Below are 25,045 nucleotides of genomic sequence, written 5' to 3' on the forward strand. Positions count from 1 at the left end.
TTGAAAGTTTATTTTTCACTTGGTTAGACTATAATAAATTTAGTTTAATCCTTTATCCAAGTGTGAGCAAACAAAGTTTGCACCTGAAAGTATCTTCAGGACTGGGGTAAGATAGTACAACACTAAGCTAACATCACTCCTATCGCAGTATCTCCCATAATGCAAAACACATCTCCTTGTGGATATGTATAATGTTATGCATTAAGGGAAGGGCCACTACCCCCCCCCCTAAAAAAAAGGTGGCAAACCGTTTGGCAACTCCTATAGGTAGAGATGACCTTGCTAATGCTTCTGCATGGTATCTCCACTTGGGCCTGGCTGCCACTGAAGAGACCTCAATAAAGGTCAAAACTAGTCTGGGTAGTGGCCCTTCCCTTAATGCATAACATTATACATATCCTCAAGGAGATGTGTTTTGCATTATGGGAGATACTGAGATAGGAGTGATGCTAGCTTGCTCCATCTTTGCAACGAGTTGCCCGGTGTTTGTACTATCTTACCCCAGTCCTGAAGATACTTTCAGGTGCAAACTTTGTTTGCTCACACTTGGATAAATGATTAAACTAAATTTATTATATTAAAGTGTTGTACCACTTTACCCCAGTCAGGGCCGCGCTGTGGGTTGGAGGCGCACTTGTGCAAAATTTTTTTCAGCGCCCCCATAAAATAAGTTTCAATGAAAAATTTTACTTTTTTAAAAGTATAAAAGTTTATACGCAAGTATAAATGTAGATTTATTTTATATATTTATCCGTCTTGCTTTAACCACCACAAAATTTTTAATAATATCTTTAATGTCTAATGAATCCATAATATTATTTTCAATTGATATAATTGATAATTTCTTCATACAATTGATAAATTACATATAAATATAATTGATAAATGCTCTCCAGACATTGTTGACAGCAAATAATTTTTTATTAGTTTCAGTTTTGAAAAACTTCTTTCCCCTGATGCTGTGGATATTGATAATGTTAAATAAATATGCATCACAATCGCAGTATTTGGAAACGTGTTGGTTAATTTATTTTCATATATATAATTAAAAACATCCTGAGGAGCCGACTCTTTTTTAATAAAACACATTACTCGTAGTAGGGGTACAAGTTCTGTTCGCTACAAACTTGATATTAACCAGGTCTGGCTACTCACTGATGAGACCTCAATAAAGGTCGAAACCGGTCTGGGTAGTGACCTTCTCTCATAATGTGAACAAAAATACAGTTCCTAGGAGCTAAGTTCACATTATGGGCAAATATCAAGAATAGTGATCGGAGCTCGCTCCACCTCTACCACGAGTTGCCCCAGCTTGCACTACCTTTTGGGATCAGTGCTGCAGTATCCAGGTATTTGCTTACGCTTGGAATCGCCGAACTTTATATATAGTTTTTACCATATTCGGCATGAAACTCTTTGAGTTTCTTATTCGGCTAAGAAACTATATGGGATGTAATATCCCTTAACTTAAACAAGTTATATATGTCGCCGAATTGAAGCCTTTGGCTCTTCACATATCTAATAATTGCAAAGTTTTTTAATTCCTCAAATAAAGTTATACCATCAATATCACGATTGTCTCTCAGTTTTAAGTGCAAATCTTTATGATGTCTCATTAAATCTTCATCGCTCCAATCTTTTCATTTGCTAATGTCTCTTATAACTTTAAAGTCCTCACTATGTTGTTTTAAGAGTATGAAGTGATTGAATCTTTCCGTGACTGAAGTTATTATCGTGTCTAAAATCGTGAAGAAAAAATTTATTTTAAAATTTTGTTTAGGATCATGCGTTGTTGCATCTGATGCTTCGTAATCAAACATTTTTGTTTTTTCTTTTGCGAATGTCTGGAAAAATAGGATGAATATTAAGATCGTTTGCTACTTCTTTTGCAGTTCTAATAATATTTTCAAAATACTGGTCTGTTCGGCAAGTATTTAATTCTTATATAACATAATCAAGATTTTCTGTAATTTTTCCTATATCAAATGTCGGATTCTGCATTCTGCAAAGATATCGATTCTAAACTCTAGAATCGGTATCTTTAGTTTCATCTTCCGTAATATCAAAAAGAGCCTGGTAAATTTTCTTGATATTATTTTTAAGTGGTTTTATTGCTTCTACTCTACTTTCCCACCTAGTAGCAGAAAGTGGTTTCAAATTTAAAACACGAATGTTTTTTTAATATAACCCACGCTTCACAGATATTGAAAAATAATTATATAATTCCTGTATTATCCCAAAAAAATTTGCAGTTTCACAGGATATCTTAGCTGCATCATTAACTACCAAATTTAATGAATGAGCAGCACATGGAATAAAAAAAGCCCTTGAATTTATTTCAGGGATTTTTTTCTACAGTCCATTATGTTTGCCTCGCATATTTGAACCGTTATCATAAGCTTGGCCACGTAAATCCGAAATGTTAATATTCAATAATTTTAAATAATTTTTTATAAATTGAAATAGTCCTTGCCCAGTGGTGTCTTCTACAGATTGAAAACCCAAAAAATGTTCATGAATTTCTGCTATATTTGTATCTTTATTTTGATTAACAAATCTAATAACAATAGATAATTGTTCTGTGTGGCTTATATCTGAAGTAGTGTAAAGAATTAATGAATAATATTTCGCCTCTTTAACCATTTCTAAAATTTTTTTTGTTTTATAGCTTCAGAAATTATACGGATGATTTCATTTTGTATTTTATCACTAAATAATGAGCAATGTTCCTTTTTTGTGATGTTTGGATGCGATGCAAGTGTTCTGCCATTATCGAATCAAATTTAGCGACAGTTTCTACTAACTTTAAAAAATTGCCGTTATCATTTTCAACAGGTTTTGTGAAGAACCTCTAAAAGCTATACACTGTCTTGATAAATATTGTATTATGTAGATTAACCGTTCTATAACAGATTGCCAATATTTTTTCTCAGTTTCGTATAATATTTGTGTGCAATCAATAATGGATTTCTTAATCAACAACATTTTAAGTTTGCTGAATTTTGAACAGTTTTTAATGTGCGTGGAACTTGTCTCGTGTATTTTTAGTATGTGACTCAAATGTTGCCAATCGTTACAACCGTATTCGTTAGTAAGTTGGGAATTTTGACTACCAAATATTTTGCAATAACAGAAAACCTAATTTCGCGATTCTAAATAAACTAAATAACTTCGTAAAAGTTTTTCTCCATTTGCTAAAGTTCAATAATAGTATGAATCGGAAAACTTGCGGCCAGATTCATCTTTGGGAAATTCTTTATTAACTACTTGATGTGGGCAATGCTCAACTAAACAATCTCTAACTTTGGTAGTTATATGATTTGATAGTTATAAGTACCTGGATCATTAACATTAAAATTTAAAGTAAAATTTGAAGTTTTGTGTTTCTCTGAATCGGAATTCAGTATTTCTTGTGCAGCAACTTCTGTAGACAGTCCAGTCAGGCTAGTTTCATTTTCACATGTAACATTTGTTTCTTCATATTTATCTTGTGTCCTCTCTTTTTCTGTAGTAGAGCTACATGGAGTACCTGCTTTGTCAGAACTTTCTGTTCTTTGTTTTTTAAGTGGTCCTGAAGTTAAACATTTATTCAGCAATCCAGCCAATTTATGTTGCAATTGTCTTTTCCTGTTTTGTGCACCAGATAACTTCTTTGGCTTTTTTCCCGACATCTAGGGGTTAACGCACTTGGTTAGACTTTAAAATAAGAAGAGCGTTAAAAGTTGTCCACCAAAATAAATAATTTCCGAAATTTCCCCTTAAACTTATTTTCTAAACCCTTAACCGACTATTATTTTTAAGATGAATGGCCCAAGACTGACTTTTTTTTTTTATTATTATTATTACAGAATTTGACTTTTCAGATGTTTTGAATAATAAATATGCTTACATTTTAGGTAATTTTTGAAAATTAACATGTAGAGATATTAGCCACTGATTGATTTCTCAGTGATATTTATTTAATATTTTTCAGATTCTGGTAATTTCTTTAATTATTAAGAAATATCTAGAATATTAAAATTATTTATTAAAGAAATTAGTAAAAGGAACCCAACCCCAATGTCTTCCAACCAGAACAAGAACAAATATATAAATAAATCTCTTATTGAAAATTATTTATTTTCTAGACGTCTACCCAACATAACATAAAAATCTTTTGTTTTCAAAATAAGATAATTAACTAAAATGAAACAATTTAACTGATTTTCAAACTTAGCAAAAATATAATAGACGTACTTACTTTATGTGAATAATAATCAAAATTCACAAAAAATTTACTAAACAACAATAAATATATTTTATAAAACAAAAGGCAACTGCACAGTAATACTGTTACTGTAACGCACAAAATGATATAATGCAAAAATACACCAAAAAAGTATCAAAGGGCCAATTGCAGTATGTGTAAACAAAGATCATCTAAAGGGTTTAGATGATCTTTGTTTAATTAACAGTTTTATAGCTCATTAATGAGCTATAAAACTGTTTATTAATTCGAGCTGCATCAGCCTGACGTGCCGATAGTCTATCCACATATATACATGATTTTTAGCTATGGTCCCTCAGCTGATTAATATGTTTATAATATATAAACTATTATCTTTAAAATTTTGTCTATCAAAAATCTAAAAATAAGTACACAATTAAAATCAAAGTCAAATTGTCCAAAGTCACTTAAACAATTCAGTGTATTGTGAATACACAATACACTGAATATGTTTCACATTTAAAATTGAAATAACTCCGAAAAAAATGTAAGTGCGTATTTGGATAGACGCTATTTCCATCTATCCAAATTCGAATCGGAATTTAAGAAAACGAACATCGTAATGTACACCTATGTTTCAGACTAAATATTTTTGGATGGATCAGTGATTCTGAAACTTCAGATATCTGTGTACCCCTTCTTTAATTTTCATTATTACAAAGTATCTTTTCAAAATACCCTTATCATAATAATAATAAATAAAAATATATTTCATTGTAAATGTCTGTTTTATTTGAATTTAGATGTACATTTAAACAAAAAAAAATATGATTTATTTTTAATAGAACAAAATTTATAAAGATACTATACATTTTTACTTAATATAATTAATTTATTATCAACAAGACAAGTGAAATTGCTTATTTCTATATCTACTATATTGCTCTCTTTTGTGCGTTTTATAAATCCAGTCTTTAACCAATGATCCATACTTCACAATTTGAAAGCTAAAAAAAAAAATTACCGTATTTACTCGACTATGACTCGCACTTTTTTTCCCAAAATTAAAGCTAAAAAATCGTGCTGCGATATATATGTGGGGATATTCGGAAATTAAAGTTTTCAGGAGAAAAAAAAAAAACTAAAAATGGTTATGACTTACCAAGAAGCTTCTATTCTCCATCACTTCTGTCCTCAAGAGCAGTTTCCTTGTGTGCAATCAAAGTTATCTACCCAAATAGAGTCATCTTCTTTCCCATTATATCAAGCAAAAATTACCAGTAATTTAAGACTTGAGATACATAATGAACAATCCTTGACAAATTACTAATGAAAAGTGAAAGATGTGCGTGATCGTAGGCCAGTAGAGAAAGAGCAACTATTAAAGAAATGCATATGATTGGTGCGATATTAACAAACGATCGTGCGACCCAAACAAAACAAGCTGACAATTGAATTGAAATGCTAATTCTTTTAAACCGATTTCCATAATATCTGAAATGCATTCACTATATATTTCTTAGTTTTAACACATTCATGATGGGGTAGTGTCAAGCAAAACCATATGTTGCACTTGCAACATGTTGTTTGCTTGAGTCTATAGCAGTTTCTGTTGGGGGGAAGATGTGATTCATTAGTTAGTGTTTATATTCCCAGTTGTCTGTAATTGCACTATTTGTTGAGAAATATATTACACAGTCTGCAAATGACGTCTGTGAACCTTATCCAGTGAAATGATAAAACTAATTGGTTTTCTGCAGTATAATGGCTGTTGGGGATAGCTTATTATTTACTGCATGGAGCGAATTATCACTCAAATGTGAAATTCAGGGCGATAGAGATTCGCAACTTGAGTAGGAGAATTCATGCATAATAAAATTTAATATATATATATATATATATATATAGACTATAAAAGTTTATGAAATTCACATCGTATGATATTTTATGGGTTTTTTCCTTAAGTATCTAATAAGTGGGTTCTAAAATGTTTATTTTTATATGTATGACTATAATTTGTTTATTAATAAAATATAATAAGCACATTTAACTGTCAATGGGAAATGGCGCCTTTTTTATTTGGTAAACTAAATGCTGTATTTTTGTAAAATATCTTGTTGCCGTAATACGGCTGAACGAGTGCCCTTATTAAGCAGTGCCATGAGGCAGGCTGCCTCTATGCTACATCCTGTCGACGGTACTGGGCAAAGCACAGCATAAGAATGAATTCACGGTCTGTCTTAAACTAACAATTTCCACTAAAAATATAATAAACAATTGAGAATATTTATAAAATTTTCGCTGAGTCGATGGCTTACTCTGTGAAATTAAATCTGTGGTAATATTGATAACGTTTCACTTCAAACGATATAATTCAAGAATAAGAAAATTTATATTTTTTTATTATTTCCCTTGGTGAAATGGTGTCCCTATCTTCTAGCGCCTTTGTGCGGCGCACAATCTGTACAACCGCACGGCTCGGCCCTGACCCCAGTCCTGAAGATACTTTCAGGCACAAACTTTGTTTGCATACACTTGGATAAAAGATTAAACTAAATTTATTATAGTCTGACCAAGTGAAAAATAAACTCTCAACATCTTTCTCTAAATCCAGAGGAATTTAATAAAAAGGTGGCACACTGTTTGGCAATTCCTATAGGAGGAGATGACCTTGCTAATGCTTCTGCCTGGTATCTCCACTTGGGCCTGGCTCCCGCTGAAGAGACCTCAATAAAGGTCGAAACTAGTCTGGGTAGTGGCCCTTCCCTTAATGGATAACAGTATACATATCCGCAAGGAGATGTGTTTTGCATTATGGGAGATACTGAGATTGGAGTTTTGGTAGCTTGCTCCACCTTTGCAATGAGTTACCTGGTGTTGTACCACTTTACCCCAGTCCTGAAGATACTTTCAGGCACAAACTTTGTTTGCACACACTTGGATAAAGGATTAAACTAAATTTATCATAGTCTGACCAAGTGAAAAATAAACTTTCAATAAATTTATTATAGTCTAACCAAGTGAAAAATAAACTTTCAACATTGACATGTAAGGTTATGGAAGTCATTTTGCCACTTTTAAAGGCCTTGATACAACCACATCTGGACTGCTGCATGCAGATTTGGTCTCCTGGTTACCAAAGGGATAAAGAAGTGCAAAGGCTCCAAAGTATGTCGACTGCAGACACTTGTAGATAGAAGAAAGGGTGGGTGGGTGATATGATAGAGGTCTATAAACTTTTCAGAGGGCATTATAGGATATCGCTTGATATAAATTTTCATTATATGAAAGGTGGAGTGGGACAAGGGACATCTGGAGAAGTTAAGTTTGTGTGCAGTTAAGAAAGGGGTTAAATGCTAGATTTTTTTCTCTCATTGAATCATGAGTGAGTGTAACAGTTTGCTTGATGAAGTAGTGAGTGTGCATCTAGTTTGAATGAGTTTAAGAAAAGGTATGGCAGTTCTTATAGCCTACCTCAATGAGTACTTGACTTCCTGTAGGTCTAATAATAATAAAAGTCTAAAGGATTCAATAACTAAATTGAATAACTGCTGTAATAAATTTGGTATGAAATGATCAGAAATAAAAAGACAAACATGAAATAATGAAAAACAGTGAAAATAGGCAGGAACATTGAAAACATCAACTGCATGCTGAATGAAGAACCCTTAGAAAAAGAAAACATTTCAACTATTTAGAAGCAATTTTCAGTGAAGATAACAAATTATTGTAATGAGCATTGTATGTCCGTGGAGTCCGAAGACTCATTGTGGGAGACCCAAACTACCCACACATCTATCATGCCTCTCCTTGAATCCATTAATGGACAAAGCACTACCAACTGACTCTGGCAATCCATTTCATTCCTTCACAACTCTCCAAAAAGTAAAACATTTCAACTATTTAGATGCAATTTTCAGTGAAGATTACAAATTATTATTATTGTATGAGCATGTCCGTAGTGTCCGAAGACTCATGGAGACCCAAACTATCCACACAATCTATCATACCTCTCCTTGAATTCATTAACAGACAAAGCGCTACCAACTGACTCTGGCAACCCATTCCATTCATTCACAACTCTCCAAGTGGAAAATCTAGTCCTCATGCCCCTACTAACCACATTTTTACTCAACTTCCAAGGATGACCTCCTGTTCTACTCACCCTCTAGCCAACTGCTGAAATCCAACCCCTGCATCAATCCTATAAAAAACTTGAAGTAACTCAAATGTTTCTATTATATCCTCTCTGTTTTGTCTATCAACCAACTTCTGCGGTTCACACACACACAATCTGTACTCATAGGGAACATGCCACAAACCACTCACCATCTTAGTTGCTTGTTTCTGAATTCTCTCTCTCTCTACCACTTCCTCAACCCAAGAAACCCAGGAGACGACCAGAACACAGTAATCTAGAAATGGATGTATGAAGGCCTTATAAAGAGGAATGACAACATTTTTTATCGCTACTTCTTAGTGTGCTCTTCAGTAGCCAAGTAATGTTATGAGCTGCCTTAGCAACCTCTAAAGGTTGCTAAGGCAACTCATAACATTACTTGGCTACTGAATAAACCCTAGCGATATGTCCTCTAAAGGTTCAATCCTCTGTCTATGACCACCCCTAAATCCCTTGCTTTAGCTATTTCCTGGAGTACAGTTCCATGAGTGTGGTATACAGCTTGTAATCTGTTTATTCCTAAATGCATAACTTTACATTTCTTCACATTAAACTGACACCATTGTCTTTTGCATATACTGACAGCTTATTTCAATCATCCTGCAATTTCTCCATATCCCCTTAATTCACTATTACTGTACCTAATTTTGCATCATCAGCAAATAACTGAATATTTCCTTTTGGGAATAAACAGTGGTAGTCCTAGCACTGAACCTTGCAGCACACTTCTAGTGTTTAATTTGTACATAAATGCCATTAATCTGTCCAGCAGCCACCTCCTTATGTGGATAATGGAGATTTTTTTTTATGTTGTGCCCATACACAAGAGGTTGGTTGATCAACCTATAGTACTTTAGTACCGTGTATGAGTAGTGGGTTGGGAAAGGAGGAACTTGTTTACATTTAATTTAAATGACTGTAAATTGTATTCCTTGGGAAACACAGCAGGCGGAGACTGTTCCACAGTGCAGCAGTTGCAGGGATGACGGAGGAGGAAAAGAAACTTGTTCTGTTTTTTTCTAGGTGTACTGTGAAGGGATGTTGAGCAGCAGCTGCACATGTTCCAACGAGCTTAGTACTCAGTGGAGGAATTATTGATGTTATTTCAGATGAGCATTTCCCATGGAAATATTTGTAGAATACACATTCTGCAGAAACTATACATCTGTGTGAAAGTGGGGGGAGAGAGAGTTGGTAAGAGATGAGTCATTGACTTCTGTATTGAGTCCAGCATTTTGAGAAAGCTTTTAGGGTCCCCACCCCATATGTGAGAGCAGTATGCAAAAGCTGGGTGGATTTGTGATTTGTGTAATGTTAACAGTTGTTCAGGGGTGAAGTAACGTGAGCGAAAGGGAAATCCTAGGGTTTTTTTTTTTTTTTTTTTTTTTTTTGAAGCTGAGGATGGAGATGGTTGCTGGACAAATTAACAGATTAATGTGGAAGAAAATTGATGATAGGAAATTAGTAATGATATAACATTTTCATTTAGTACTGTCATAACATCCTGTATATCCCCTGAGAAATTAGATATATCAGATATTTGATGATTATATACTTGTCTTAGTTTAAATTTTTATTTTTCCATATTGTTGTGTTTAAACATTCAGAAATCTTGTTTGTCTAAGCTGTTCTTTTATTTTATTTTGACATAGAAAAAAGATTTTATTTTTATTTTTGATTTTTATTTTCCGAAAAAAGATTTGATTGTAACCAAAATTGAATTGACACACTTTAGCGTGTATCCTATATATGAAATTTCATTTAATGATATTATTGTTTTATATAATTATGAAACATTTTATCATATTTTGCATTTGTGCAAGTGATTTTGAAACAAAAATTGAAATTCAGTGAAAAATTTTCAGTTACTGTCTTTCCCTATAATTAAAATCTGTTTAGTCAAAGCCAAGGAATAGTGTGTGTGTTTGTGTGTGTGTGTGTGTGTAATAAATGGATGTATCGATGGGGGAAAAAAAACAAACTGAATATGTTCTTACACATTTGACAAATGGTATTTGGAGTGACATTCATATGCAATTTTAGCACAAAAAACATCGAGTTCTAATTGACATCAGAATTGATATGGCTCAATAAATTTTTGTAATGATTCCAAATACTAAATTTCAATAAAATCTGTTCAAGTGGAGCACAGAAATGACTTGATTCGTGCAAATGACATTGGGTAAGTTGCCATCTTGGTTGGCAAGTGATTAGCTTATCTGCTCTCCAACCAGCAGGTTGGAGAGTAGGCTGTAGGTTTGAATACTGACATGAGTTTGGATTTTAGGGATTGTCTTTAGGAGGGAGATGAATTTCATCATCCAGTGTGAGACACTGTCCCGCTTATCGGAGCTTGAAGTGGCTTGAAAAATTCCATGTCTGTTCTCTAGAACAGAGTTTTCAAACTTTTGAAATTTTTAATTTTATGATTAATTCATTTTAATCATAAAGTGTTGGTTGGGCTACTCTTTACAGCCTACTCTCCAACCTCTACTAGGTTGGAGAGTAGGCTGTAGGTTCGAATACTGACATGAGTTTGGATTTTAGGGATTGTCTTTAGGAGGGAGATGAATTTCATCACCCAGTGTGAGACACTGTCCCGCTTATCGGAGCTTGAAGTGGCTTGAAAAATTCCATGTCTGTTCTCTAGAACAGAGTTTTCAAACTTTTGAAATTTTTAATTTTATGATTAATTCATTTTAATTTAAAAAGTGGATTAATTCATGTTAATTCTCTATTTTTACTTGGGAATGGAAGGGACTAAATTGTATAATAAAACCTATATTATTTTATTTTGTAAAATTTCTCTTAGGTGGATAAGCATATACGTCGACTTGATGCAGATCTTGCAAGATTTGAAGCAGAGCTGAAAGATAAAGCTCTTAATATGCAGTGCACAGATTCTGATGGTTCCCATAAAAGTAAGTGTTTAAAGTTAATAGAGTATACTGGCTGCTGTCATCTATGCTATTCCAACAGGCTATGAGATTAGTTCTTAATTTTGGGCAGTTTCTTGTGAATAGGAGGTCAGGTTACAATGTTTCATATGGATCATCTACATGCATTTTCAGACCACTTTTCTTTTTTATTTTTAGTAGAAAGGAAAACCAGGTAATTTACATCTGCATCTGCTTGGTAATTTGTTTAGTTAACTCACTTCACTTGAAAAAGTCTAGAAAATTGCTTTCATCCATTACAGAATTTGAATCCAGGTTGCACCAACGAAGTGATGTCAAAGTGATTATGCAATGAAAGCCTTACTGTAAATCTAGCAACAAAAAATATAGCTGAAATTTCTTATATAGCAAACTTTCTATATATAATACACTGTTGTAGTGATTATAATTATAACATCTCTAACTGTAATAAACTACCAGAAAACCCTGATTAAGCACATGAATGTGCTGATGAATAAAATTCATGATGATTCATAACTACAAACTATTTCTTTGGTCCTTACAGTTTAACTATATAAGATACTATGTTACAAAATAACTGGAACATTATCAGAATGGGAATGCTGTATTCAATGAAGTACTAATTATTGTGTAAAGTATGCCAAGTATTATTATGTATGGACACTCAGTGATCAGGGGAATACTTAATGAAAGTGTGAGAAAATCATGTTTCCCAGGTACAAAAATTCATGATATTAGTCACACCATCCAGATGCAAAAAAGGAAAGTCAAAGAAAATGATTGCCTTAGTTGGTATAAATGATTTGAGAAGTGATAAGTATTCTATTAACGAGGATGTAAAGGAGTTGTTAGAATAGGCAAAACTGAAGAGCAAGAAGGTGAAGATTGTAAGTCTCCTACCATGCTATTATAAAGACGAACTGAGGAGGGCATTGGCAGCCAATGAGTGTATATATAGATTGTGCAAAAGGAATAATGTAGAATTTGTGGATCTGTGATCTCTGTTTGACGGAAAGAAGGATTTGTACAATGTTGATGGACTGTATCTAAATGGCTTTGGTGTTAGATGTCTGGAGAGAGCTTTGTTCATCAAGCTTGCTGAACTGGAAATTCAGGGAAACTTAAGCAATTAGGATGGAAGCAAATGAGTTTGTGTGGAGGCACCCATGAAGTGAGTAAGTGTGAGAATGACCAAGTGAGGAATCTAGTTTCACAAGCAAAAATATTGAATAGGTAGTCAATTCAGAAAGTAAACGTGGGTGGGAGACTAAAGGGATGCTGCAGTTTTTGTATTAGGAAGTATCAGAAGTATTAGGAACAAGAGGTAGGAGTTTTTGGCATTGGTTGGTACCACATCTCCAAAAGTTATAAGCATTGGTGAGACATGGCTAAGAGCAGATGTAGTTGCAGGGATTGAATATGAAGGTTTTAGTATTTTTAGGGAAGATAGAGAAGATAGGAGGGGGAGTACTGCTGATGATAGCAAATGAATTGCAGCCAAAAAAAATAGGAGACAGGCAGTTCATTTGAAGCAATCTGGTATGATATTAAAGTCAGGTAAGACAAAATATACAGTTGGTTGTTGCTATAAGTACAAATTACTACTGATCGAGTGATTATTATGGGGAGCTACTTCAACTATAGAGATATAGACGGGAAGGAAGAAAGATCACATGGCAGGAAGGAAATAGAATTTATACACCTGCTTAGAGATAATTACTTAAGGCAGCATGTGAAGGAAGGGACTAGGGCTGGAAGAGTATTGGACCTAGTTATAGAATCATAACAGCTGTCCATAACCAAGGTGACAACATCGCCATCAATTGTCACCTTGGTTATGTACGTGAAAGTAACCATGCGGTCTTGACTTGGGAGATTGTAAAACATGAGAAATATTCTATCAAGAAGGGGAATTTATGGAACTACAAGGCAGGTGATTATGACATGCTTAGGAAGAAGCTTAAATCTGTATCAGGGTATAAAACACTGCAGGGTTAAGGGGCATCTAGAGCAGTGCTTCCCAAACTTATGGATGTAACCCCCTTTGTAAAAATTAAAATATTTTGCGGGGCCCCCGTCAGAAAAAAAATCATGATACAGACATATATTTAAACTATACATATTTGGTCGTTTTATAATAGAAATACAATTTTATTAATACAGACCATTTTAAAATAAAACTTATATTAAAGCCTACCAGTTTCATCAACAGACTGTCTGGCTTTTTCAAGGCATTTATAGAAAGACATGAAACCTAGTAAATGCAAATTGAAGAAACATAAAAAACGTTGTAAACCAACTAGTAGCTAAGGTTACACGTTCACGGTGACAGAGAGGACTTATTGTTCTTATTCATTATCACGCATGCGTGTTTGTTGTAAACATGTAATGTGATTACTGGCTAGCTGTAGTTCAGATTGATTGAGAGAGAGAATCAGGTTTTTCCATGAACTGTTTAGAATTACACCCTGATTTCTGTTGAGGTTACCACTGGTTATTGATACTATTGTGGCTTCCTTGAATAAATGATGTCTGTAGTCGTCATCGAGATATGGCATGGAGCTGTTTTACCAATCTATCATGTGGTTAGACGTACAGAAATGATGTGCTAAGCTGGAAGAGATGCTTCTGTTGTGGTTTGCATCACCAACATGTTCTTTTTGTCTAATTTCTAAACTTCGTGAAGTTTGTCCGATGTAGGCAAGACCACAGGAGCAGGGAATGTAATATACTCCTGGATATTTGTAGAACGGCACCTTATCTTTTGGGGATCCTAAAACTTGTCTGATGCTGGTGGTTGGTTTGAAGACCACTCTGATGTTGTAGGCTCTTAGTGTTCTTGCTATTTGATAAGAAATTGACTTGATGAAAGGGATCACTACAGTAGAAATGTGCTGACAGTGGGATTCTTCTTGTCTGGGATTGTCATTGTATAGATATTTTTTGATGATGTTTTGAGGATATCCATTTTGTGATAATGTGTTAGCTATTAGTGAGAGCTCAGTCTGTGTATCCTCCTCTTCTGATATAAACTTTTTGGTTCTATATTTCAACATGTGGATAATGCTCAGTTTGTGTGTCTTGTGATGGTGACTGAGCTCTCACTAATAGCCAACACATTATCACAAAATGGATATCCTCAAAACATCATCAAAAAATATCTATACAATGACAACCCCAGACAAGAAGAATCCCACTATCAGCATATTTCTACTGTAGTGATTCCTTTCATCAAGTCAATTTCTTATCAAATAGCAAGAATACTAAGAGCCTACAACATCAGAGTGGTCTTCAAACCAACCATCAGCATCAGACAAGTTTTAGGATCCCCAAAAGATAAGGTGCTGTTCTACAAATATCCAGGAGTATATTACATTCCCTGCTCCTGTGGTCTTGCCTACATCGGACAAACTTCACGAAGTTTAGAAATTAGACAAAAAGAACATGTTTGTGATGTAAACCACAACAGAAGCATCTCTTCCGTACAGAAGCATTTCTGTACGTCTAACCACACGATAGATTGGCAAAACAGCTCCATGCCATATCTCGATGACAACTACAGACATCATTTATTTTATTCAAGGAAGCCACAATAGTGTCAATAACCGGCGGTAACCTCAACAGAAATCAGGGTGTAATTCTAAACAGTTCATGGAAAAACCTGATCCTCTCTCCCAATCAATCTGAACTACAGCTAGCCAGTAATCACATTACAAGTTTACAACAAACACGCATGCATGATAATGAATAAGAACAATAAGTCCTCCTGTCACGCAACGTGTAACCTTAGCTACTAGTTGGTTTACAACGTTTTTTATGTTCCTTCAATTTGCATTTACTAGGTTTCATGTCTTCTATAAACGCCTTGAAAAAGCCAGACAGTCTGCTGGCGAAACTGGTAGGCTTTAATATAAGTTTTATTTTAAAATGGTCTGTATTAATATTTATTGTATTTATATTCAAGATTTTGCTTTGTAAGTTTTTTTGTGCTTGTTATCAATACCTTTGAAATGAAACTTATATGAATAAGCATATATTTACTAATATTCATTAAGTGCCGAAATACACAGGAAGCAAAATTTGTGAACCAACACCAATGTATGATTTTTTTTCCATTAAAATATAAAAAATAATAAAAATTAAATACGTTTCTTTTAAGATTAAAAAAAAAGAACTACTTAGTCTTAAAACATTTTAAATATGTTTTCATTATTTCACGGCCCCTCTCAACAAAACTAATGTCCTCCAAGATGGCCGTGGCCCACAGTTTGGGAAGCGCTGATCTAGAGGAAGCAGTATTAAGTTACCTAGGGTAAGGAGGGTTAATCAGGTAGGAGTTACATGGATGAGTAATATCATTAAGCATGAGCTGCAGAAGAAGAAAATGTTGTGGAGGGTATATAAAGAGCAAGGTGACCAGCAAACTCATGAACATTACAAGGCTCAGGCAAGGAAGGCAAAAATCAGATTATGAGAAGAATCTAGCCAAGTAGGCTAAAAGAAATCCCAAAGAGTTCTTTAGTTATGTGGTAAGTAAGAGGAAGAATGACTATGGAAGATTAATCTTAATGAGTGATGATGGTTACAAGTAGACAGAAGCAGATAAAATAGTTGAGTTACTGAGTGACCACTTTGCAATGGTATATTGTTCTAGTGAGGTTATTGCTTTAACCTATGTGACAGACACTAATTTGGGAACGGAGATGGATGAATTGGAGGGTCTTAGGATATTGCAGAATCTCAATGTAAATATAACTGTGGGTTAGATGGGATATCAGCTAGGATTTTGCAAAAACGTGCAAGGGAACAGGCAGTGCATTTGACTAGGATCTTTAATTTAAGTCTCAGCTCTGGTAGAGTTCCAAGGGAATGGAAAGAGGACAAAATTATTCCTTTGCATAAAGGAGGTTACAAGACTACAGTAGCAAATTATAGACCCATCAGCATCTCAGGTGTGGTGGTAAAAGTACTAGAAAAATTGGTCAAAAAGAGAATTCAAGAATGGCTAGATAAAAATATGATACTGTATGAGAGTCAACATGGCTTTGTGAAGGGTTGGTCATGCCTTAGTAATTTATTAACTTTTTATAATAGAGTTATAGCTGAGTTGGATAAAGGAAATAGCTACTCTATGATTTTGCTTTATTTTGCAATAGCATTTGACATAATACCACATGGAACTCTGTTACACAAATTAGAACAAATGGGGATGGATATGACACTCGTGAAGTAGATAAGAGGGTGGGTGCTGGACAGATATCAAACAGTAGTATGGATGGGCAGAATTGAGGTGAAAACAGGTGGCTAGTGGTGTGCCATAAGTTTGGTGCTGGGATCATTGTTGTTTAATTTGTACATAAATGATATAGAAAATAACCTGAAAAGAAATATTCAGTTGTTTACTGATGATGCAAAATTAGGTTGAGTAATAATTAATCAAGGCAATGCAGAGAACTTGATTTAATGATTTAAATAGGCTGTCAAATAATGGGTGTCAGTTTAATGTGGTGAAATGTAAAGTTTTGCATTTTGGGAAAAGCATTTGTACGCCAGGAAATAGATGAAGCTAGAGATTTAGGGGTAGTGGTAGATAGAAAGTTAAAGTTTAGAGGACATATTGCTGAGGTTGCTAAGGTAACCCATAAGATTATTTGGCTATTGAAGAACACATTAACAAGTACAGATAAGGAAGTTGTTATTCCTCTTTATAAGGCCTTGATATGTCTACATCTGGATTACTATGCTCAAGTCTGGTCCCTGGGTTTCTTGAGGATGAGAAAGCAGTGAAGAGGATTCAGAGGCGAGTGACCAAGATGGTTTGTGGCCTGTGGAATGATCCCTATGTGGATAGATTGAGGATGTGTGGATTGCAGAAGTTGGTTGATAAGAGAAAAAGAGGGGATATGATTTAAAGGGTTTTATAGGATAGATGCAGAGGAAATGTTTCATCACTTGGCTAGAGGGAGGATTTAAAGGGTTTTATAGGATAGATGCAGAGGAAATGTTTCATCACTTGGCTAGAGGGAGCAGAACAAGTCATCCTTGTTCTGCTCACATCCTTGTTAGTAGGGATGTGAAGACTAGATTTTTTGCTTGGAGAGTTGTAAATGAATGTAATTGGTTGCCAGAGTCATTTGTGAGTGCTTTGTCTATTAATGGGTTCAAGGAGAGGTATGATAGATTGGGTCTCCCGCGATGAGTCTTCGGACTCCATGCAGATCCCCTTATAATAATAATCTTCTTCTGCAGCTTATCCCACTTAAGTAGGGTCACTGTTTTTAATGAGCCTCCTTCACATCCAAGTTCTTTATCCTCAGGTACTCCTCCACAAGCTCCCCCATCTCTTCTTTGGCTACCCCCTGCTTTCTCCTCCTCTGCACATCCATCTGCATAACTTTTCTTCCCACATACCCATTCTCCTTCCTCATCACATGACCAAACCATCTCAACCTTGTCTCTTGTATCTTTGTTCCTAAGTTCATGACTTTCACCGTTTCCATCCTGCTGATGTTATTTTTCCTCAGGGCCACAATTTCCATTCCATACATCATAACTGGTCTCACCACTAAACTGTAGATTTTTCTCTTTAGAGTGACTAGCACCAGCATCCAGCCATCTCTCTCTAGTTCCTCCCACTTGTATCCTGTATCCCACTTTCTTCTTAGCCTCTCCATCCTCTTTCACTGTTGAACCTAAATACCTAAAGTCACTAACCTTCCTGATGACATTTCCTTCCAGCTCCAGATCTCTCTTGGCTGCCATTCACTTTGCAATACGTGTATGTTGTCTTACTTCTGCTCAGCCTCATACCTCTCTTTACCAGTACTCTCCTCCATCTTTTTCAGTTTACCTGCCACTTTTCTTGATTCAGCACATAGCACAATCTCATCCACATACAACATTGTCTAAGGCACGTCTTCTGTCACCACTTCCATCATAATATTAAACAGAAATGGACTTGATGTAAACCAACTGTCACTTGAAAGCTTTCTGTCTCTCCCAAGCATGTCTGAACTTGTCTTCATATTTCTGTACATCTTTGCATCAACCTGACATATTTCTCTGGTACCTTCTTCTCCCTCAGACACTTCCAGACTTCTTGCCTTGGCACTATTGTACGCTTTCTCCAGATCAATAAATACCAGATGTAGCTCCCGTTGTTTCTCTCGAAACTTATCCATCATCTGCCGTAACCCAAAGATAGCATCCATCGTTAATCGACCAGGCATGAAGCCAAACTGCTCCTTTGCAATCTCCACATCCTCCCTCAGTCTTCCATCAAGAACCCTTATAATAATTATTATTATTAATATTATTATTATTTTCATTAATATATAATCATAAATAGAAAGGTTAGTACATTTATGAACATTGAAAGGAAATTATTATTACTAAACTAGCAGAAACATTAAGTTTATGAAAAAGTTACCTATACACTGAGCAGTTGCAGGTGGAATTTGCTTGAATTTACCTTGCATGTTAGTATTTCCATTGTACATACAATATTTGCACCTCTATAATTGTTTTATTCTATTACTTTTTAATAACAGGCAAGCTGTAAAAGTACTATAAAATAATTAATTTATTAAGCTTGTTACTGTATTTAGTATCTGTACTGATACTAAAGACTGATCGACCTCCAATCTCTTCAAATATCTATCACAATGTAGCACTACACATAGAAAAGCAGTCCTTTATTTTTCAAAAAGCACAGTTGATTGAAAAAAAAAAAAACAATTAATGATTGAATCACATGACCTTCTAGCAAGCATAGTTGACACAAATTTGTGTACAAATGTTTCTAGAGAGGAAACTTTAAATCTCTTTCTGCCAGATACTTCTGACAGTCCAAACATTGCATAGTAAAAACATTCTTCTACTTTCATGAAAAATACTGTGAAAAGAAACAAGGCCTTCCAAGGGCTAACCTTTGTCTCCAGTTCTGGTCAAAATTATTTCAGCAAAAATCCATAGAAACCTGCTATCATAAACTAAAACATGGTTATGTCATCCAGATAATATATTCACCATCTGGTCAGGTGCAACGTAATAAGTAAAAGAATTTACAAACTAGTTCAACATACTGCATCTATGCATACATTTTACTCTGAGATTAAATGTATCTCTCACTTCAACAAATTGTATTCCTTTCTCCTCACACAATTTTGCCAACTTTTTTCACCATTTCTACTCATTATTGTCATAGCTTGGCAACATATGCACACAGACTACCGTTTTTACCACATTTTTGTCTTTCGTTCTCTTCAGTAACTTTCTAATATCCATCCTGGCATTCTCCATCTGTCTTACCAAGTTATTTGTTCCCACAACTACCACTCACCCTTTCTTGTTTACTTCTCGTATTCAAAGCATCAACCACCTTGTTTATCCCCCACCCCTTCCTGGAAATCAAATCTCGTGCATCCTCTCACTCTCCACACCTTTAATAATGAATCTCCATACAGCACCAGTCTCCAGTCATTCATCACTTTGTCTCTCTACTTTCTTTCATTCTGTTCATTTGTGCCTTTCCATCTGTATCCATCTTGATAGGTTCTTTCTTCTTGCATTTCTCTCACATCCACACTCATACATTCTAACACTTTTACTCTCTTTTGTGTCAATTCAACAATCACACTCTCTTTTCTTCCATACTCATACTGTCAATCTGTCAAATTCTTGGCATTTATTTTCTTACTCACTCTTCTGACTAACACACTGCCTATAATCTTAAGCTCTTCAAATGTATTGATAGGTTTCATTGTAAAAAGTAGGCCAACACATCTTGGGACACAAAGAACCTAAAGGTTCTTCATGTATAAGGCTTTTCAAAAGTGAATTGGGCAGTCTAATATATGATGATGAGGCAACAAAGCAATCAGAAAATACATGCAATGGGCAGACATGACATCCTGTATAGATAGGATATAATTGCCCCATCATAGAATTTGTTTTCAATAAAACCTGGTCAACTACTTAGCCCTGATAGGTCATTGAGCCTAATAGGTAATGGGGAGATGAACATATATTTGATATGTATGTTTCTGTCATCATACATAGCCTATACTCTGAATAATGCAATTTTCTTTCATTGTGGCAGTTGTAAGGAAAACAGTGCTGTCTTTTCTGCAGTATGATAGTGCACCATGCTTTATTACAGATGTTGTTGTTGTTGCAGGATGTGGATCAGATCAATGCATCCAACCACGAGCAGTTTATATTCTCAAAAACATACTGCTGGTCTATTATCTTAACATAGTGTATACGACCTATTGTTGAGTTTACACTATGTTATATGTTGTATAACATAACTCACTATATGATAACTAATAATTAAGGAATTGACAGTATACACTAGAAATATAAATTAAATAAACTTAATAAAATAAAATTAAATAACAGCATTTGCTGTTATGTAGTGCTTGCGTGCACTTGTCTTTGTATTAAGTTCCCAAGAAGATGGCAACGTGACGTTTGCCGAAATATTGGAAAGTATATATTAAAGTTTATTTAATTTGTATTTCTAGTGTACGCTGTCAATTCCTTAATTATTAGTTATCATGTTCAACCAGCGTATAAGCCTCTCTACAAGAATAACTCACTATAGTAAACTCATGGTCACCCAAAGAATGGTTTGCTTGAATTGCTTTTAGCATAGCATTGATGCTATGTGACTTTGGCCAAGACTTTGTAATGGTTTGTTATAATGAGTGAGTTCACCATTGCAGCATTAGCTTATACTATGAATTTTTGGCATTGCAAGCAAGATATTTTTGAGAAACCGTATTTGTCTTTGGCTACTAAAGTCTTGCTTAGGTGTGAAATAAATTTATTAAAATTAGTTATTAGAGTTTAATTGTCATTTTGTATGAGCTGTCAAAAGTTTTGCAATGTTTATGCTATTTGTATGTAAACATAACACTTTATGACATGTCAATTTTGAGAGAAGCAAAAGTTACCACAGTAATTCACATTTCACACGAGTGTGAAAATATTGTGAATTGAAGAACTGTTATAATTTCAGACTGTTTCATTATGTTAATATAATTAAATAAATTTTTCTGCACTGTAAAGAATTTCATCATTTCAAGCCCAACATTAGAAAGCACTAATGGCTGCACATGATGGCAGACTTGAGCAGAAGTTTCCCAGTTGCATTTCCAAGTGTGCATGGTAGTGAAAAGAACGTTATCAAATGTTGCTAAGTGTTCAGCTGTCCAAGGAGTAGAAAAGGAACACAGCAGAAGGAAGCTGTAGAGTTTCTGTGTCTTCAGTATATGAAGACCAGACAGAAATTAAAAAAGTTAGAAACAGAAGACTGAGAGACTATATCCTTGTTATAAAGAGACAGCTGACGTTTTTGTAGTTATTAATCCATATTGGATTTATTTCAGTTGAAGCTGAAAGGAATTTTATTGATTTCCAGTTCACATAGAATGGGCCCAGTAAAGTTTGCTTCATTTCGGATTCTCAGTTTGATGAATGATTTCTAACTGTTGACATGTTTTAGTTGTTTCTTTGGATGCTCTCATATAGAAGCAGAGTTGATCTGAAGTGACAAAACTGTTGATATGGTTTTAAGAAGATTTATAATTCTAAATTTTTAATTCTAAAGTGATGTTGTAGTTTTTAGTGGTTTATTCAGTGAAGCTTGCTGCTACTTTCATATAGAAAGTAAAGTTACAAAAGTAAAAAAAAGATATGTTCAGTGTTCTGATTTAAGATGCAAAGAGTTTTCACTTGTGTTGCTGTTATATGCAGAGCCTTGTTGTATTGTGTTAGTCTTTCTCCTGTGGGAACTCAAAAACGAATAAAGGTTCTGTAGGAGGAAGCAAGAGACTAAGTGGTTATTTGTCCGTATAGGACAGTATTTGTTGGTTTATGTGATTGTAAAGACGTTGTGTAGTTATAGTGTTTCTCTTATTGTGAATTGAAGAATACACTGGTGGCATTGTTAAGTAGTCGATTTGATGTTGTATATTTGTCCTTTTTTATGAATTAAAGATTTTTATTTTGGTAAAAAAGAGTGTGAAGGCTCAATCTCTTAATAGGTTAATAGGTCAATTTAATTGGTTAAGTTACATATGAGATATCCCGGAATACAAACCTGTGTGCAAGCAAGTTATGGTGCATTTTTCATCATTCATCATCATCATCAAATTCCTGCCATGTACCGTCAAGGGGTGTACAAGATATGATAGTACTACATGAAAAAAATTACATCATTACTAACTTCCTATCTACAATTTTCCTCCAAATCAGTATGTTACTCGTCAAGACTCCAACATTATCAGATCTTATATTTCTATCGTCTAAGGCACTTTGTACCATATCAATCCACCTATATCTTGGTCTTCCTCTGAGTCGTTTTGCTGCCAACCTGACAGAGAACACTAGTTTTGCTAATCTTTCTTCGCCCATTCTGTTTAAGTGACCATACCACCTGAGATTAGCTCTGCTAACGCATTCCTGGATGCTGACAATGTCAAGTTCTTTCCTAATATCCTCGTTTTTAATATTATATTGCCATTGATGCCATCTGTTCACGCCTCTAATCTTTCTCAGGACTCTCATATCTGCGGTCTCTAGTCTTTGGTCAAGTGTTTTACTTCTGACCCAGCTCTCAGATCCATAAGTTAAAACTGGTTTGAACACTGTCCTGTATACAGCTAATTTAGTGTTGCGACTAATTTCTCTCTTATTCCATATGAATTTATTCAATTGACTTCCCACCATACCAGCTTTGCTGATTCTGTTGTCTATTTCTATATTTAATTTACCATCTTCACTAAAAATCGTGCCTAAGTAGCTGAAATGTTTTACTTGTTCCACAGGTTCTCCATTCACAACACAGTTGACATTTTCAATGATTCTGCCTATTTTCATTGTCTTTGTCTTTTTATTGCTGAACTTCATACCATATCTATTACAACAGTTATTCAATTTAGTCAGAGATTCTTGCACACTTGTAGCAGATTTATTTAGAAGTATAACATCATCCGCATAAAGCAAAGAGCTGACATTAACATCTCCAATTTTGATATCATGTTTAATACCACTTTCCTTCATAATTTGATCTATATAGATAATGAATAACAGAGGGGATAATGTACATCCTTGTCTCACATCAGATTTAACATTAAACCATCTTCCTGTATTTCAATTCTAACTGCTGACTTACAACTCAAATAATGACTAAGTATTGCTTGATATAATGCCCCATTGACTCTGTATTCTCTCTTGGCACCTTGTCATATGCCTTTTCCAAATCAACGAAACTTAAATACAGATCTTTGTTATATTCCCATGCTTTCTCGACTATTTGTCATAAAGGGAAGCTCTGATCCTGACAGCCTCTATTTGGCCTGAATCCAGCTTGTTCTTCACCTAGCTTTTCTTCCACAATTCTTCTCAATCGTTTCTCAAGTATACTTGCATAGATCTTGCCAGGAACACTCAGTAGGGAAATATTTCTGTAATTCTCACATTCAGTTTTATTTCCCTTTTTATATATGGGTACTATGAGAGCTCTACTCCAATCATTAGAAATTCGTCCCTCTGTCCAGGCTTTCTGAACTATGCAGCAGCCACTATAAGACTTTTATACCAGCATATTTCAGTATTTCTGGTCGAATATATCATCTATTCCTGTGCCTTTCCACATTTCAAGCATTTGATTTATTTTTCTACTTCAAATATGGATATGTATTCCTGCCTGCATGCCTGGTTAGTGTTTTTTACCACTGTGCTGTCATCACTGCTTGTTTCATTTAGCAGTTTTTCACAGTAATTACTCCATACTTCAAGGATATCGTTTTCTCCTGTTTTCACCTTTATCATCTTTAACTCCTTTTACAGCACTCTTTCTTCATTCCTAAGCTTCTTCAACAACCTCCAGAATATTTTGCCACCTTTTTGATATTTATTTTCTATATTCTTGCCAAAGTCTTCCCATGACTTTTGTTTAGCTAGTTTTACACAGTGTTTAGCATTCTTGCATCTGTCTCTGTATTCTCTAAGAGCACAAGCTGACTTATTTGCCAGGAACTTTTGATATGCTTTCTTCTTTTCCTTCACTGCCTCTTTAACTTCCTGTGTCCACCATGGAGTTCTAATTTTTCTATCCTTGCAGACAACTTCACCACATGCCTCTCTAGCTGAATCAATCAGGGCTTTCTTCAAGGCTTGCCACTGAATCTCCAAGGTTTGATTCCTGTTTGATTCTCAAACTCTTTCATATTTTCTTCAATAATCTTTGTGTATTTTAGTCTACAGTTCACATCTGAGAGCTACTCAACTTTTATTCACTTTAAAACTTTCTTACATGTTATTCTTTTCAATATGAAATTCAATTTTATCTTGCTCAAGACTAAATAGTGATCACTTCCAATTTCAAATCCTCTGTACACTCTGGTGTCTTGCACCAGGGAGAAAACATCGCTATCAACAATAACATAGTCAATGAGACTTTTCTTATTCCTTGCCTCTTCTCTCCATGTGAATTTGTGCACATTTTTATGTTGGAACATGGTGTTAGTAATAACCAGTCCATGTCCTGAGCAGAAATTCAATAGGTATTTGCCATTATTATTAGCTTTGCTGTTTTCTCCAAATTTTCCCAAAATATTTTTGTATGTCTCACAATCATTTCCTACTCTGCTATTTAGATCCCCAACAAGGACAAACTTTTCCTTTTTCATTGTGTCAGTTGCTTTTTCTAAAGCATCAAAAAAATTCCTC

The 25,045-nt window shown here is 34.7% G+C and overlaps 1 protein-coding gene across 2 annotated transcripts in view; it reads left to right on the forward strand.

Annotated features, from left to right (window-relative positions):
• Window positions 1-25,045, forward strand: part of Ing5 (inhibitor of growth protein 5) — a 109,662-nt gene that overhangs the window by 41,538 nt on the left and 43,079 nt on the right. For both annotated transcript variants that reach the window (XM_090391517.1, XM_090391518.1), the window contains exon 4: window positions 11,200-11,308. In XM_090391517.1, coding sequence (XP_090247643.1) covers window positions 11,200-11,308 — 109 coding nt within the window. The remainder of the gene's footprint in view (window positions 1-11,199; window positions 11,309-25,045) is intronic.

Source organism: Typopeltis vanoorti, chromosome 4 (genome assembly GCF_054136105.1).
Source record: "Typopeltis vanoorti isolate ZY-2024b chromosome 4, IOZ_Tvanoo_1.0, whole genome shotgun sequence".
NCBI classification, from domain to species: domain Eukaryota; kingdom Metazoa; phylum Arthropoda; class Arachnida; order Uropygi; family Thelyphonidae; genus Typopeltis; species Typopeltis vanoorti.